The following is a 16,953-nucleotide window of genomic DNA, read 5'->3' on the forward strand; positions in this document are numbered from 1 at the left end:
AGCCAACGGTAGCGCGAATCCAGAGGGGGCAAGGCGAGGCGAGGGACGCCGCTGATCCAACACCAGCATGCGACTTGATGCTTTCATCCGATCCAAGGCTCCCACGCTTGACAGCATTTGAACAAATCCGATGAACCAGAAATGCAAACTGCATCCATGTCCTCAACGCATGCTCTTCTTCCCCCAGCCAACGAGAAGCTGTCGAGGTCCCGATGCGGCTCGCCGGAGGGTTGTCTCCCCCTGGTCTGTCCTCCCCCCTCTTCCCCACGTGCGAGATCTAGATCTCACGACTCGTGTCGATCATCTCCTGGGAGCAAAGGCAATCAGCATTTTGGGGCCTGGGCTTGTCTCTGATGGCCAACGTAGCTAGCCTGCTCTAGCTACGCTTGGCTTCGCGTTCCTACCGCAGAACAGAATTATCGAATGTCGATGACGGAATCGACTTTTCGGACTGAAACATGGGATTTCTCTAGCTCTCGTCCTGTTTGCCGTTTTGCTTGACATGACAAGCGGCAAATGGGGAACATCGGAAGGCGCTCCGACAATAGCACGCCATCTTCCCGCCCCGCGGACCGCATTGGTTTGTGACACAACAAGCACGCAGAGAGCCTGTGGCATGCGGAACTAACGCCAGAACGGACGCCAGGCCTCGTTTCTAGACGTCTCCGGGGCCAGAAGCTGTAGCTCCATTGGCAAATGTCATGAGCATCACGACACTCCCTCTGCACGTTGCCGTCACGCAGCAACCGTAATACGAGAGGAACGAAGAGATCTGTGTGGAAAAAACCGCGCATCAAACGAGGACGATCCCATCAAAGCTTGTCCGTACTAGTAACTCGCTTGTGCCACCAAAGTTTGACGGCAACATCGAGTCGAATGTACTTGTCACCGTTTCTCCTCTCTTGTCAACTACCGCGTTGCGCCAGCTTGCTGTACCCAAAGGTAAAGCAGCGTAGCTCTAAGCTTAGGCGCCCGGGACAAGCCGGGGTCTTGCCTTTTGACTCCTACCCTTGCTGGTCGTCTCCCGATGACTTGCTTTCGTCTACCTTGGGATTGTGTAACTTGATCCTCTTTTGAGGAGTCGGTCAAGCTGGAGTGGGCCTAGGTGAGCGTTGGAGGCGCAAGTGATGATGTCGACAATTCGTCGACATTTCTCCGGGCTTTGACATTCGCCGAAAGAGTATTGAATACTGGAACCAGAAGTATCTCATACGGCTGCGGTCTTGTCTCGTAGTTCTTGCTATGGGGAGCTTAATTCATTCAAAAGCCTGATGTTGGAAGCACCTCTCTGGCACATTTCTTTCATCCTCACTCTCATCTCACTGAACAACTCTCGAGGTCTTTTATCTTGACAAGCGCACTTTCTTCCTTCCCATTGTGCAATCGCGCGACTGAATCAATACCTATTCTCCCTTTTCATAAGATGGCATCAGACATGAAGGCAACGGTTGAGCCCACCAAGAAGGGTTTCTCCGTCTGCGGTTACGAGAAGATCGAGTATGACTTCGAGTTCCTCGATGGCGTTTTCAACAAGCAGAACAGCCAGCTGGCCGACTGTTACTCGCGCTGGAAGCGATGCTTGGCTGTCATGGACCTCAACATCTTCAACATCTACGGCAAGGAGATGAAGGAGTACTTTGACCACCACAACATTGAGCTCAAGATCCACAAGACCATGATTGGTGAGAAGGCCAAGTCTATGGAGACGTTACTGAGCATCGTCGATTCTATGACTGAGTTTGGTGTTTACCGCAAGGTTAGTGTCTCGTCTTCATTCGAGCTATCGAAGCTGCCTAACACCAATTGAAGGAGCCTGTTCTTGTTGTTGGGGGTGGTCTGGTCACAGATGTTGCTGGGTATGTCTCCTTACAGGAGGTCCTCTGACTTGCTTGACTTCTAACACAACCCAGCTTCGCATGCGCTGCCTACCGCCGCAACACGCCATTCATCCGCATTCCCACAACAGTCATTGGCCTGATCGATGCTTCCGTATCCATCAAGGTCGCTGTCAACTACGGCAACTACAAGAACCGTCTGGGCGCATACCACGCACCAACCCACACATTCCTCGACTTCACTTTCTTGCGAACTCTTCCCACCGCACAGATCCGCAATGGCTTTGCCGAGCTGATCAAGATCTCTACTTGCGCCCATCTGGAGACATTTGACCTGCTGGATCGCTTCTGTGAGGAGCTGATCAAGACTGGTTTCGGTCGCACAGATGGAGCTAGCAAGGAGGTCAGGGATGCAGCTGACAAGATCAATCGCAATGGTATCCACGAGATGCTGAAGCTTGAGACCCCCAACCTGCACGAGATTATGCTTGATCGTGTCATTGCATACGGCCACACGTAAGTCAACTTTTTGCCCTGCATACGTCACGAGTGGACTAGAAGTTAACCCCCCACGCGCAGTTGGTCACCTCTCCACGAGCTCTCCCCTGATGTGCCCCTGCGCCACGGCCACGCTATCTCTATTGACATGGCCTACTCCGCAACTCTCGCTCACGTCCTCGGAAAGCTCTCCTCGGATGAGCACCGCCGCCTGCTGAACCTCTTCTCCCGCGCCGGTCTCTCCATGGACCACCCGCTGTTTGACGAGGACATGCTTGAGAAGGCCACCTCTGCCATCCTCAAGACCCGTGACGGTAAGCTGCGCGCTGCCGTCCCCTCACCTCTGGGCAACTGCGAGTTCCTCAACGATGTCTCCCACGAAGACATGTGCGCCGCCCTCAAGGTGCACAAGGACCTTATGAAGGAGTATCCTCGTCAGGGTGCTGGGCTCGAGGCCTACGTTGACGCAAGCGATACTGGCTACACGATCAATGGCTCCTCCGTGGAGGACGAATCTCGCAAGCACATGAACGGCGTCGAGCAGACCGTTACCCGCGACGACACTATCTCGTCCAACGGCTCGTCGACACCAGAGTATGGCTTGTCAAATGGCAAGAACTTGGACCAGGATAATGCTACCTATGCCGCTGCCGGCTTCGAGCCCGAGATCCTTAAGAAGCTTAATGCCGAGGAGATGAAGAGCTCCAGCACACGTGGCAAGGTCCACGTTGATGAGGAGTGTTGCTAGATCATCTGCATACCGAAAAGTTTTCTTTTGTAAAGCGGCGAAACAAATACTGTCAGTATATTTGCATCAACTCAGGGGTCATTAAAAACTCGAGCATAGCTCTTGAGGGAACTTGAATGGATTCACTTTCAATCACAATGTAAGCCACGCGCGCGTGCACAAGTCTCGCAAGACGATATCGATTTATACAAGTGATAACATTTCCATGTTTAAAAGCAACTGACAACGTCAGCCCCCCCAAACCCGGGTACTCACATGCTTCTCTTATTATATTAAGATTCCCCAACACATTTTGTATTCAATCCATTGTGCCCTTACTTTCTCTCCTCCCCCTCCGATAAAAAAAAATATAGAGATCCAACTCCCGAACCCACAAACCATAATCATATCCACCTCCTCGCCTTCCTTCGACCCGCATCATAGACCTTCCCATCGTCCCTCCTCGTCACCAACCAGAAATACAAAGCCTGCCCGGCTAGCTCAATCGGTAGAGCGTGAGACTCTTAATCTCAAGGTTGTGGGTTCGACCCGTAAGTTTACAGTTTCTACCATCATCGGAAGATGGTTCGTCATTCGAACATCGTCACTAACTCCCAGTCAGCCACGTCGGGCTCAATTCCCGTCCGCGATTGAAGCGCACTCATACATTTTTTGTTATAGTATTTAGAGATTTAATTGTGGTCGAAAGGTTGGTCTTTTGTTATTGCTCTTGTCCAGGTTTTAATCCAACTTGTGTTTCTGTGTGGTTATTCGAGTGCGGGTACTGTAATAGTTGTAAGTATCGTAACGTAGCAGATGGAACTGGAAAATTTCGAAAGTCAATTTGCACATAGAGTGACTGGTTTCCATCAACTTCCGAAATGCGTAACGAGTAAAAAAAGGCAACCCTTGGGTTCTGTGATTTGACTTCTCTGTTTTTTTCTCTAGACTGTGCAAAATGCAAAACGCCCATCTCGATGAATTTTTTCATGTACTCATACATTTTTTTCCCTTCTTCTGCTTCTCTCCATCTTCCCATCTTATATGATCCCCGAGTACTCTCTACCCTTGATTTCAGGTGTCGTGATACTTCAGTGATTCTAGGCAGGACATCCACGGACAGGCTCACAGTCGTCATCGGCGACAAGCCATCCTCCCTCCACCGCAGCGCGCATGACCAAACCCACGCTCTTCTGCGCATAATCCGCCACGCCCCGGCGCTTGGCTCTCGCACGCTTCGCCGCACGCTTGCCCTTTCTTTCCAACAGGGCGTCCAGGTCCAACTCGCTCGAATCCGAGTTCGCCTTCTAAGCCTCCTCGGTGGTAGGAGCAGCAGCGACAGCAGCGGCGTCGGCATCCTCAGCCTCGGCAGCAGCAGCAGCAGCAGCAGCAGGCGCAGGCTCGAGATCCATCTCCTCGGGCGTGGGGGCGTCCTCAATGTCAATGAGTTCCTTCTCCGCGACATAGGCGTCCTCCGCCGCCGCCTTCTTCCTGGCAGCCTCGTCAATCGCCCTCTGCTTCTGCAGGCTGTTGTTGATGAGCGGGGTGGTGTCGTCAAAGATGCGGAGCAGCATGGCCGTCCGGTCCTCCTTGGGCAACATGAGGTTGAGCGAGTGGATGCTCTTCCACAAGGGGAGAGCCATGCGCTCGCTAAAGGCCGGGTCGGAGCCGTCGGGCTCGACGCGGAGCACGCAGCAGCCCATGCCGATGTCGCGCACGCGCTCGCCAATCTCGCCCATCTGCTCCCACTCACCGTCAGCGATGCGGGGGAACATCTCGATCAGCAGACGGCGCAGCGTCTCCTTCTTGGTCAGGCGGACGACGCGCTGCTCGCCGACGTAGCCCTGGAGGATGGGCATGCCCTCGGACTGGATGCGCCAGCGGCAGATCTCGGCCGAGGGGGCGTCCTGCTTCATAAACATCTTTACGCCGCCGTGGATGACCTTGATGCCGCGGCCCTCGTTCTCCGTGAGGATGTCGCGCGCCAGCGCCGAGGTGTAGTAGACAGCCTTGGCGGGCTCGCCCGTGGCGTTGCGGACCATGTAGCGGTCGTCGGGGAAGCGCGATGAGATGTGGTAGAAGTCGCGAATGTTCTTGATGACCTCGTGCTTAGGGTTCAGGTACTTGAACGGCTCCTCGACGCGGCCGTGGATGTTGCGGTTCGAGTTCTTGGGCTTCTCCTGTGTTGTCGTCTCGAGCTTGGCCTTCTTGGTCTCTTGGGTCTCGCCATCAGCCGTCTCGTCTTCTCTCGGTCGCTTGACACCGTTCGTAGCATCCTGCTCTGCCTCCTCGGCCTTTTCCTCACTTTTTACTTCTTCGGTGGCCTCGGTGGTGGTCTCAGGGGCCGTCTCCAGAGCTGCCTCGGGGGCTGCCTCGACCGCCTCTTCGGTCTTCACAGGGACATCAACCTCCATGTTCGTCTCGGCGTTGTCAGTTTCAGTCGCAGGCGTGGCCTCGGCGGGTGTAGCGGCTGCGGTCGCTCCGTTTGACTTGGTAGACTCGTCACCTTGCTTCTGGTCCTCAGGGCGGATCTTGACCTCGGCCTTCTTCTGCAGAACGGTTATGAAGAAGCCTCCAGTGTCCTGCTGGTGAGCGTAGACACGCATGCAGCGCTCGAGAGGCAGGTCAGTGCAGACGCTGCCCTCCAACGGCGGGAACATGGTCTCGACGAGTCTTCCGGGAGCAACGCCCTCGGTGCTGTTCTTGGTCCACTCATCGACCTCAGCCTGGGAGCTCCACAGCCTGCCAGACTTGTCCATGATCTGCCACTTCTTCATACCGGGAGCGCGAACAAGACCCTGCAGCTCGTTGCTGCAGTCGACAATCTCGACCTTGTCCGGGCCACCGGCGCGATCGATGGCGGCCGCGACGACGGACTCGTTCTCGACGGGGTTCATACTGCAGGTGGAGTAGACGACGCGGCCTCCGACCTTGAGCATGGCGAGCGCCCGCAGCAGGATTCTGACCTGGGTGACGTGAAGACCCAGCGCACTGCCGGGCTGCCAGTCCTTCCACAGATTCATGTTCTTTCTTAAGGTGCCATCGCCCGAGCACGGCACATCGGCGAGGATTCGGTCGAACTTGAGGTATCGAGGCTTGGTCGGGGTCTCGGGGCTCGGGGGAAGCCTGATCGCGGGGTACTGAGTGGCGTCGTGGTTGGTGACGAGCAGGTTGGGAGATCCGAGACGCTTAAGCTGGTGGACAAGCATGTGGCCGCGCTTATAATCGGAGTCGTTGGCGATGAGGAGGCCGGTGGTGCGGCCAGAGTCCGAGGGGTCGGCCGAGAGGTCAGCCTGGCGCTCCTCCTCCGTCTCGTCGCCGAGGTCGAGGCCGTCCTCCTTGGCAAAGGCGCGCAGAACCTTTCTGACTCTCGCCTCCTCGCCCTGGTGAATCATCTCGAGAAGCTGACCGGCCTTGCTGCCGGGCGCGGCGCACATGTCCAACACGGTCATGCCGGGGCAGACGTCCATCAAGAGGGGAGGAATCATGCTGACGACCTCCTGTCTGCTGATGTTGCCAACGGTCGTCTCGGAGACGAGGAACTTCTGGAAGGCGGCAAAAGGGGGGTATTTGCGAATAATGTTCTTCGGGGTGGTCATCCACCAGGCGAGCTCGTTGGGGTACCAAGACAAGGGCTTGGGGGGCTCGACGGTGCGTCCATCGGCGTGCTGGATGTTCTGGATCTCGGGCATGTATCGGGTTTGCAGCAGCTTCTTCACGGCCAAGGCGTGGCTGGATTTCGGGTCAGTTGAGGTCGCGCGAGACTAGAAGACATGCTTGATTCCCATCAAGTGACTGGTGCCTTACCCTTTGGAGCCGCAGAAGCGGAAGCTGTTGGGCAGATCTCTGCGCAGGGCATCCCAGAAGGGGCCCTGCTCCTCCTCGGAGAGACCAAAAATGGTGTTGTAGTAGCGCTGGAGTCTCTCATTCTCCTTCTTGACGGCAGGGTAGTTCTGCCACGACTCGCTGCGAGGCTGGCGACCGCGATCACCGCCGCCTTCAGCGTTGCTGCCGCCGCGGGACTTGCCCTTCTTGCCTCCCTGATGGAATGATTGTCAGCACGCGCGAACAGGCAACAGCAGTCAATCGAAAGCCACCGGAAAACTTACTCTGAACTTGCGACCCATGATGCGTCGCGGAGAGGAAAGGAATTAAAATAAACGTGCGTGGAGGGATATGGGTTGCGAACGGCGTGGGTTGTTTGGAAGGAAGGGAAATTCAGAGGTGAGACTCGCAATCCAATCCTATCAGCGTTGGTGGGTAGGGTGTCGCGCGGTGTGAAATTTTGCCGTCACCAGAAAAAGAGCAACAGAGGGAAAAAAAAACGTTGGAGGTTCGGGCGGAATGCGCCAACATGCGGCCAGCCCCTCGATGAGAGATGATTGGCCAATCAGAGGGCACGTATGGGGAGCATCTAATCACCCCGCATCGCACCCCTGCAGCCTCAGGGGTCCGCCCCGGCCCCCGCTCGGCCTGTATCCGCTGAAGCCCGCTGGAGCACGCTGAGAAGCGTCCCGCATTCATCATCAGTGTGCCTACAAGTCTTTCAAGATACCTAAGGAGGTTACCATTCATCTCATCATCCTCCCATCGTCGGCATTTGGGATGCTATTTGTATTTTCTGCGATATCGGCTGCTTTCCATGTGAACACAACCAGTCCACCTCCACGGAATGAGACCGCAAACGCGGCGCCGATTACTCTACACCCGAGAGCCCAAGCTTAATCCTTGAAAGTCTGCACCTCGTAGATCCGTGACATCCACAGGGCCTAACAGCAAAAAGTAAATCGTGCGCCTTTCATCGCTTTCAAGGGCCTCTAATCACCGTCGCGGAGCCCATTCCGCTCTCTCCCACTAAACAACCAAGTGGTCCTCTCCGACGTATTAATATCTCAACTACTATTGGATACCTTAGCTACATGGAGGTGGGCACCGAGGCATGCATCGTATAATGCGGGGTTTGCCTCGGGACCCGAGTACCGGTAGTCGAGGGGGGGAGGGCGTGGCCAACTCTTAGCAGCTTCGGTCTTGATTTCCCTCTTGATAACTGCAGATTGCTGTTCCATTCTGTTAGTGATGTGGAGGTTAATCCCCCAAATATGCCAGTTGGGGTTGGGGTATCGGCAACCGAAGCTTTAGCTATCCCGCATTAAAGCTTATATGCGAACCTTTCGGATGGACATTCGCGTGGCGAGTTTACACTCATCTCTCACACATCATCTCACTCATATAAAGCTCAAACCCACGTCCGCGATCTCCGGCAGTGTCGCCTATCCCCATTGAAAGAACACAACACGTACATATTCCGTAAAGTGATCCCTCATCAATAGAAGAAAACCATGGCACCATCAACCTCAGTCAGCCAGATCCCCCACGCGGACGCCTCCGCCGTCAAACACACAAACGGCAACGGCGTCCTGCCCAGCTCAACCATTGCGCCTGAAAAGAAGCCCGGGCAAGACAAGTCCAAGACCATAGAGACCAAGGGCTTCCCCCGCCCTCAAAAGTTTGACGATCCGTACCAGCAGCGCCAGCACCTCAAGGAGCGTCTGGCCCTAGGCTTCCGCATCTTCGCAAAGAACGGCTTCGACGCTGGCGTCGCTGGCCACATCACAGTCAGGGTACGCCTCTTCCCGTATAAGAAAACACTGGTAATAGTCCTGTATCGTAGACTAACAAAAACCTGAGTACAGGACCCCGTTGAGCCGCAAACATTCTGGCTAAACCCATTTGGCGTTCCCTGGCCACTACTCAAAGCGTCAGATCTCATCCGCGTAGATGAGAATGGTGAAGTAGTCGAGGGTGGCCCCGTCAGGCTCTTAAACACCGCCGGTTCGTCCCCTCAAGGACAGACCGACTTCCTAAGTCGCTTCTCGACGAATCTAGCTGACAACGTAAACTCGCAGCATACATGATCCACCACGCAGTCCATGAAGCCCGCCCCGAAATAAACTGCGTAGCCCACTCCCACTCCCTCTACGGCCAAGCCTTCTCCGCCCTCGGCCGCAACCTCGACATCACCACCCAGGACACCTGCGCCTTCTACAACGACGTCGTTCTCTACAACTCCTTCGGCGGTATCGTCCTCGGCAAAGAGGAAGGCCTGCGCATCGCCGCCGCCCTGGGCGACAAGAAGGCCGCCATCCTACAGAACCACGGTCTCATCACCTGCGGCAAGAGCGTCGAGAGCTGCGTCTACTGGTTCCTCAGCCTTGAGCGATGCTGTCACCAGCAGCTGCTCGCCGACGCCGCGGCGGGGGGTAGGGGCCACGAGACGGTCAAGATTGATCAGGAGGATGCCGAGTTTACGTACAAGTCTATCGGGTCCGACGTGGCCGGGTGGTTTTCGGGGAAGCCTACTTTTGACATGATGGAGCATGAGTCGGGTGTGGCTTATAAGATGTGAGAGTGATGGAGGTGGCAGGGCCAATGATTATGGAAATGCCAAGCAGAATGAGTAGCTTTGATGCTGATTACCACTAACAAATTTTGATAAATTTGACATGTGAAGTTTACCTATAGCCACAGGTAGGTACGTTTACAAAAGAGAGGCCATGCCACAGTGAATTGTGCCTCTTCAGGACTGAGTGGGGTATGTAGCCTGAACGGTCTTTTGTCTGAAGCATCATATAGTCCGGCTTTGGTGGCTAGCCTAAGGTAAGGTACATGGGACCGAACTCCTCAGCCTTCGCATCAAAGAGATATCCAGCGATCCGCCCGTCCTGACGTGCCTCCCCACGTATTCTTTGTATACTACGTTCGGCCTAAAGAATGACGGGATGGGAACAAGGGTGTCTAGAATGACTTCGACTTAACACATATATCAACTATGATAATCTTGCTGCGCTCTCTAAATGCGAGACAAAAGCTGAGGACGTATCAAGCTTCTAGATTTGGGTCTTGGGCGTACTCTAAGTCATTAGTTATTCTCTCGAACTGTTAGTTATTCTTTCGGACTGGGAATCGAACTGGGAAACGATTCTAATATTCAACGTATCGGATAAGGACAACACGTGGCCCCATCTTGAAGGAAACCATGACGATTTACGAGGTTACCCTCCCAGACCTACCAATCTAGAAAGCCTCAGTTCCCCTCCTCAAGAATGTTCAGGTCATCGGCTAGAATGTCATAGATAGGAGTGGCCTCTCCTAACTTGAGTGCTATGCTAAGGTCCCAACTCGGAAGGTTGTTCTCTTACTTGAAGATGTGTAGAACCAGGCATTTCCATCTGGGTCGTACCACCCTTCCAATGAGTTGTGCTCATACAGAAGGATTGCGATAATGCCATTTATAAGAGCCGCCGGTTTAGTTGCGATATTTCGCACTACTCTTACTACGATAAAGGATAAAATGGGTTGATAGAGTGTAGAAAGGATCTAAGCCTCGCGTCTTGGAATATCGTCTGGCGTTATAATTCAAAGTAGTTTTTCCTTCTTTGTCAGTTTTGATTCCGTCCTGGTTATTCGTTATACGGGTACGTCCAGTATAGAAGAGAACAGCAACGGAAAACTCAATAGGTAATTAGGGTCTACCTCCCATCCGCGGTCTACAGAACAAACAGAGAAGATGGTCAGACTGGTCAAGCTCCAGTCAATGAAGTGGGCGCTGACGCAGCCCATGGAGAACCGAGACAGATGGTGCTATGAAATACCCACGAATCACGAGCTCGAGTACAGTCTGATCTCTTGGACTCAGGCCCTAGGCATAGGCTAACAATGCCATTCATGTCGGAGGTCCAAGTAAGTGATCAAATGAACCATCCAACATATTCGATCTCTATTGATCTCACCCTTCTACCAGCAGATACGAAACACAAGTAACGGCTTCTTTCTATGTGTTTGTGTACAGGATTCTAATACAGATGTCAAAAGTACACGCAGGCTGGCACACAATCTATAACATGCTGTTCTAATACATCAATATCCGAGTCTCTGACTGGCGTCTCCAAGCGCCCAGATGCGGAACGACCTCCATCAGCCCCTTTTCACTCATTTCCCACCCTCGAAAAGCTCCTCCAAATCCTTCCTCTCACCACTATGGTGAACCATGTCATAAAATACGCCCCTCGCCTTATACAACTCCACCGGCCGGCCCGCCTCAACGACCCGTCCAGCCCCCATGACAACAACCGTATCATAGTCCGCAATCGTCCGCAAGCGGTGGGCAATCGTGACCAGCGTACGATCATCGCCGTCACCATCGCCATTGACCTCCCTCCGCAGCACAGCCTGAATGCCCCTATCCGTCTCATAATCCATACTCGCCGTCGCCTCATCCAGCAGCATCAGCCTACTGCCCCGCACCAGCGCGCGACACAGCGAGAGAACCTGGCGCTGCCCGTGAGAGAAGTTCTCACCCTTGGCATTCACCACCGTCGACAGCGCCAACTTCGAAGAGTCATCGTCCCGCACCGCCACTGACGCCGTGTCGGCGTCCGCGTCGGTATCCACGTCCGAAGAAGGCTGGTACTGGAACGAGGCGATCCCCTGACACGACTCAAGAGCCCTCTCGAGCACCGGCTCGGCAATCTTGCCCGTGGGGTCGAGGTTCGTTCTCAGCGTGCCGTTGAAGAGGACGGCCTCCTGCGGGATGATGGTCAGCGCCTCGCGGAGGCGGCGGCGCGGGATCTTGGTAATGTCGATGCCGTCGTAGAGGATTTGACCCGACACGATGTGCGTGAAGCGGAGGAGGGAGAGGACGAGCGTGGATTTGCCGCTGCCCGTGCGGCCGACGATGGCGACGCGCTCGCCGGCGCGGAATTTGAGGTTGACGTCTGTGAGGATGTTGGGCCCGTCTTGGTCGTAGCGGATGGTGACGTTGCGGAACTCGATTTCGCCCGTCGCGGGCCAGGTTTTGGGGATGACCTGGGTCGGGGTGTCGGTGTATTCAACCTGGCCTTCTTCCGGGTAGGATTCGTCATCCTTTTCTTCGGTGTCGAGACCGGCGTATTCTTTGATACGTACGAACTGTTCTTTGATGTTAGCCACCAGGGCTTCATAATTGCAAAGAAAAGGGGGCAAAGGGGACGCGCGCAACTTACACTCTGCAGCTCAACCTCGAGATCGTTCATACTACGGACGAGACCCAGGATAGTCTGACTCAAACCGGTCGCATTATGCAGCGAGAAACCCACGAGGCCGGCGCCCACAAGGCCGGCCTTGGACACGGCAATGATGCCCGCGCTCAAGCCGACCAGCGCCGTGATGACATCCACGCGCATCGCCACCCACCGGTTGCAGTTGAAGTGCGCCTCCGCCGCCCGAGACCAGACGCGGAGCTTGTCCGCGAGGTTGTCGCCAAAGGTATCCGGCATCCCGGCCCGCGCGCGAATGATGGGCAGACCCGCGAGGGTGTCGGCAAACTGCGAAAAGATGGGCGACTGCGAGCTCGCGACGAGGCGCTTGATGGTGACGGCGGTGCGGGTGTAGATCTCGCCGACGACAAGGCCGCACGTGGACGCAACGGCGGCGGGCACGATGAAGATCGGCATGATGGAGCTGATGGCGAAGATGCGGATGACGAGCGCCAACGAGCTCTCGAGGAAGGCGCGGAGCTGCGGGCTGACGCTGAGGTCGAGCGAGGACATGTCGCTTGAGAAGCGGTTGATGATGCGGCCGACGGGCGTCTGCTTGTACCAGCTTAGGGAGACGCGCATCACGGCGCGGATGAAGTCGTTGTGCAGCTTGCGGGCGGCGTGCCAGGCGCCGTTCTCGAAGACGAGGAAGACGGCGGCGTAGAGGACCGACTCGGTGACGGTGACGGCGGCGTAGACGCCGAGGTAGAAGGCGATGTCGACGGCCGTCTGCCTGTCGTAGGCGTCTACCCAGACCGAGAGCCAGAGGGTGCCGCCCATGACGGAGAGCTGGGAGAGGAGCATCAGGAACATGCAGAACACGGCGTAGCCTGGGCCTCCAAAGTAGGTCATGTACTTGAAGACTGTATTTCGTAACTTTGTCAGCTTTTACCCCTTTGAGGGCTGTAAGGGGATTACACTTACACATCAAACGAGCGCTCTTGCCACTGGCCTTCATCTCCTGAGCAACCACATCCTTGGTCCCCTTATCGACTGCGACCTTTCTGGTGTCGTTGAGCGGATCCGTCTGCGTCTCGACTTCGGTGTCCGAGTTGTCGGAAACTTCGGTGCTGCTCTCACCTTCAATATCCTTGGCGACAGCGACCGGGTGCCTGACGACACCAATATTCTGCTCGACGTGCTTGACGGCACCATCCTCGAGAGTCAAGGCGACGTCAGCCTGAGCCGCAACCCACGGCTGCTGCGCCACGAGGACCACGGTACGACCCTTCAACAGATCGGAGCAGAAACACCGCTCCCAAAGTGAGGCCGCCGTCTTGGCGTCGAGCGCCGAAAAGATGTCGTCGAGGAGCAGAAGGGGCGCCTTGGAGTACAGCGCCCTAGCCAGCGCGACGCGCGCCTTCTGGCCGCCCGAGAGGGACGCGCCGTTCTCGCCGACGACGGTCTGGTCGCCGGCGTCCAGCTCCCGCAGGTCGACGGGGAGACAGCATGCGTTGACGACGACGTCGTAGCGCACGGGCTCGAGGGGGCTGTTGAAGAGGATGTTCTCCTTGATGGTGTCGTTTTGCAGCCACGACGTCTGCGACGCGAAAGCGACGTCTTTGGGCCGCGTGATCGTGCCGCTCTCCTTGACCGTCTCGCCTAGAATCGCAAGCAGGAGCGTCGTCTTGCCGCTGCCGCTGACGCCCGAGACCACGTTGAGCCCGCCCTGGGCAAAGTCGATGGAGAGGTCCTTGAGCTGGAATGAGGCCGTCTTGTTGCGGCGGAAGGTGGCGTCCTGGATGCGGAGGGGGCCCTCGGGGTACTCGTCGAGCGGCGTCGTGGTGGCAAAATACCTGTCGAGGCGGCTGATGGCGATGGCGGCGCCGGTGATCTGGCGCGACATGAAGGCGACCTGGCCGACGTTACGGCGGATCTGCTTGACGAGGTACGTCGTCGTGAAGGCCGTGGCGGCCGTCATGGGCTGCCCGCAGACGCCGACGTAGAGGGAGAACATTGTAATCATGGAGATGTAGGGCACGAGGGCGCTAATCTGGTTGAGCATGACAAAGGACAGCGACACGCGCCAGAGGTCGCGCTGCTCGCTGGCGCGCGCGTCCTCGATGGTCTCGATGATGGCGTCTTCCCACGCAAAGTACTTGACGGCGCGGATGGAGGCGAGGTACTCGGAGACGAGGGAGATGCGGGCGTCCTGCGCGCGCCGAGCCTTCCGCGTCAGCCGGCCCATGAGCCGCGAGATGGTGACGGACACAGGCGCGGCGAGAAGGAGGATCAGCGTGCCCACGAGGGCAGGCCATCCGAGCATCCTGTACAGACCGATGACGGAGAGAATAGTGCCCACGGGCACGCCTGTCCCGGCCATGACAACGTCGCGCGCGCCAAAGATGGCTTGCACGTCAGCCGCCATGAGGTTCGCCAGACGACCGGCGGACGTCGTGGACCGCCCGGCCTCCTCATCCTTCTTGTTCTTCTTCTTATCCTTGTCCTTGTTCTTGTCCCCGGCGCCGTCGGGCTTGGGCGCGAAAATATCCTCCTCGAGCTCCATGGACCCCATGGCGCGGTGGTACAGCTCCTGCGTCAGCGCGGAACGCAGACGGACGACCAGACGGGTCGACGTGAAGACGTACTGCTGGAACAGGACGGAGCGCGACAGCGGGCCGCAGAACATGAGCACGAGCCAGAGCCATGGCTTGACGGACGCGCCTTGGGGGTCCGCAAGGTAGCCAAGGAGGTGGTACAGGCCGTAGGGGGCGACGAGCTCGGAGGCGTAGGCCGAGGAGATGTAAAAGGCCATGAGCTTGACCTCCTTGCGCAGCAGGTAAAAGAGCGTCCACGTCGTCGTGACGCCCTTGGCCCTCGCCTTCTTGATCCGCGCGAGGAGCAGCAGCGGCTCATCGTACCAGGGCAGCTGGGGCAGGTCCTCGAGGACGACCTCGCCGGTGCGGGCGCCCTTCCACATGACGGGGGTGAGCCACTCGAACGTGAGGTAGTAGTTTGCCCAGCTGCACGTCTCCTCGGGCGCGGGCCCGCGCTTCTCGTAGTCCTCAGGCATGGGCACGTCGTTCGCGAACGAGGGAGGGACCCATTCCCTAGGCGTGATGACGGAGAGAATCACGGCGGCGGCCAAGCTCGCGAGGCCCCCCTTGACAGGCGCCGCCGCGAGGGCGCACTCGGACGAGACTTCGATGCAGGGCAGGGCGGACGAAGCGGCGAAGATGAGCAGCTCGAGGCCGAGAGCGAAGTTGACTTGGTGTAGGGCGACGTGCCGCCACTCGAGGTTGTTGACGAGCCTCGAGAGGCCGAGGACTAGGGCGTAGGCAGCGACCAGGGCGTTGAGCCAGGTTGTCTGGCCGTGGGCGGCCGCCAGGGCGAGGAAGGCTAGAGTAGCGGCGCGGACGAGCTGGGCGAGGATTTCCCAGGGCCATCTGATGCTGGCGGCGCGGACAGTGGTGGTTGTTGTGGTGGTTTGAGATGATGACGAGAGCTTGTTGCGGCGCTGGATGAGGCGTGAAGCAGTCCAGAGCGCAGAGATGATGACGACGAGGGCTTGGGGGTATCCTGAGTCGGCGAGCTGGGTCACGTCGTTGATCCATGGTAGTTCTGCATGGCTATTGGGGGTTTGTTAGTCATGTTTCTTTTCTCAACGTCTACTCATACATTGGAGCAATGGATGATAGACTGGAATTGTCAACCACACGCTCTTACGCGCCCTCACGCAAGATATTTGCAAAAAGCATTTGATGACATAGATTCAGCAGGCTTTGGAATTGAGCTCGGGAAAAGAACCTCATAAGACTTGTTTGGTAGTAGTCTTTGCATCCCATATCTAAACCCGCAACGTTTCCCTTTCCATGGCCATGTAGCGGTCAAGCATTCTGTGTGAAACTCACCTCTGAGCAGTCGCCAGCAAAGTCTGGGACCGCAGTCGCGCCTCAGCCGCGAGCGCAAAGACCCGCTGAGGTATGAGATCCATCATCGTCGGGGAGGGCGCAGCAAGAGAGGTGTTGTCGCCACCTCAACTTCGTCTCTGTTGGCGCTTCTCTCGATGTATAATTCGTGACGACTACTGCAAGCACCACCGCGTGTCATGAGTGAAAGCCTGACGAAAATGGTCGTTTGAAATGAAGGATTGCAATTCGCTAGAGGATTTCGTCTCCCTTCTGACAAGTAAGCCAGTATGCAAGCCAAGACCAAAAAAGTCAACAGAAAAAGAGTGAAGGGAGCAGAGAAATATATCAAAACATTGTCAAGAAGGTATTCGTAGCAAGAAGGACGAAAGAGAATCCCGAGACGTTGTATTCGTAAGAAAGGTCGATAAGATACGGCGAGACAGGGGGGATCCCTAGTCTTCTAGGCTGTGCACCAGCTCTCGAGCAAATGGGAAACGGTCAATTGAGGCCTTCCGCTGAGCGGGGGGGCACCCCAGCTAGGCAGCCAGGGCCTAGTTGGGATGCGTTCATCCTTATTGTTCAAATGTTCGTTTCGTCCATCCATCCGGGGGTGTGTGGTTTGTGACGGGGAGGGGCCGATTGCTGAGAATGCGGGAATGATGACTGGACTGGCAAGAATGCTAGCAGCTAATAAGATGGGGGCACCGTATGTGGGAAGGGTCACCGGTTGCGAAAGCGGCATCCAGAGTGTTGCAATTCAATCCGACATGGGTTTTGCATGCCGGCCCGTGGACTGACACATTTATCAGGTAAGATAACTAAATCCGAGGCCTAGCCCAAATGATCGTCATTGTTAGCTCAATACCCTTCAAAAGGGTTTCTCTCTCTTGGGCATTGCCTTTTCACAAGGCCGCACTTTTGTAAGATGCATAAGAATCAAGTCCCAAGCAACAGAGCGAGCTCTCGGA

The 16,953-nt window shown here is 56.2% G+C and overlaps 4 protein-coding genes and 1 non-coding gene across 5 annotated transcripts; 3 read left to right on the plus strand and 2 right to left on the minus strand.

The window, feature by feature from the left end:
• Positions 1-1,435: 1,435 nt before the first annotated feature.
• N0V96_005946 (uncharacterized protein) lies at positions 1,436-3,081 on the plus strand (the record flags this gene model as incomplete). The annotated part of the gene is made up of 4 exons (XM_053189432.2): positions 1,436-1,756; positions 1,810-1,856; positions 1,911-2,351; positions 2,415-3,081. 4 exons carry the CDS (start codon positions 1,436-1,438, stop codon positions 3,079-3,081), a joined length of 1,476 nt encoding a protein of 491 aa, XP_053052885.2.
• A 474-nt stretch (positions 3,082-3,555) lies between these two features.
• Positions 3,556-3,622, plus strand: N0V96_005947. Its single transcript has one exon. It is a non-coding gene; the product is annotated as a tRNA-Lys (tRNA).
• Positions 3,623-4,367: 745 nt separating this feature from the next.
• Positions 4,368-7,187, minus strand: NCL1 (tRNA (cytosine-5-)-methyltransferase ncl1; the record flags this gene model as incomplete). Its single annotated transcript, XM_053189431.2, has 3 exons — positions 4,368-6,792; positions 6,868-7,100; positions 7,170-7,187. The coding sequence occupies 3 exons, from the start codon at positions 7,185-7,187 to the stop codon at positions 4,368-4,370; spliced, it is 2,676 nt and encodes an 891-aa protein (XP_053052884.2).
• Positions 7,188-8,399: 1,212 nt separating this feature from the next.
• Positions 8,400-9,466, plus strand: N0V96_005949 (uncharacterized protein; the record flags this gene model as incomplete). Its single annotated transcript, XM_053189430.2, has 3 exons — positions 8,400-8,681; positions 8,754-8,892; positions 8,967-9,466. The coding sequence occupies 3 exons, from the start codon at positions 8,400-8,402 to the stop codon at positions 9,464-9,466; spliced, it is 921 nt and encodes a 306-aa protein (XP_053052883.1).
• Positions 9,467-11,049: 1,583 nt separating this feature from the next.
• On the minus strand, positions 11,050-16,068 carry N0V96_005950 (uncharacterized protein; the record flags this gene model as incomplete). The annotated part of the gene is made up of 4 exons (XM_053189429.2): positions 11,050-12,027; positions 12,102-12,997; positions 13,059-15,703; positions 15,986-16,068. The coding sequence occupies 4 exons, from the start codon at positions 16,066-16,068 to the stop codon at positions 11,050-11,052; spliced, it is 4,602 nt and encodes a 1,533-aa protein (XP_053052882.2).
• Positions 16,069-16,953: the final 885 nt, after the last annotated feature.

This window comes from Colletotrichum fioriniae (assembly GCF_027942845.1).
Source record: "Colletotrichum fioriniae strain IMI 355084 chromosome Unknown scaffold_6, whole genome shotgun sequence".
In the NCBI taxonomy this organism is placed as follows: Eukaryota; Fungi; Ascomycota; class Sordariomycetes; order Glomerellales; family Glomerellaceae; genus Colletotrichum; species Colletotrichum fioriniae.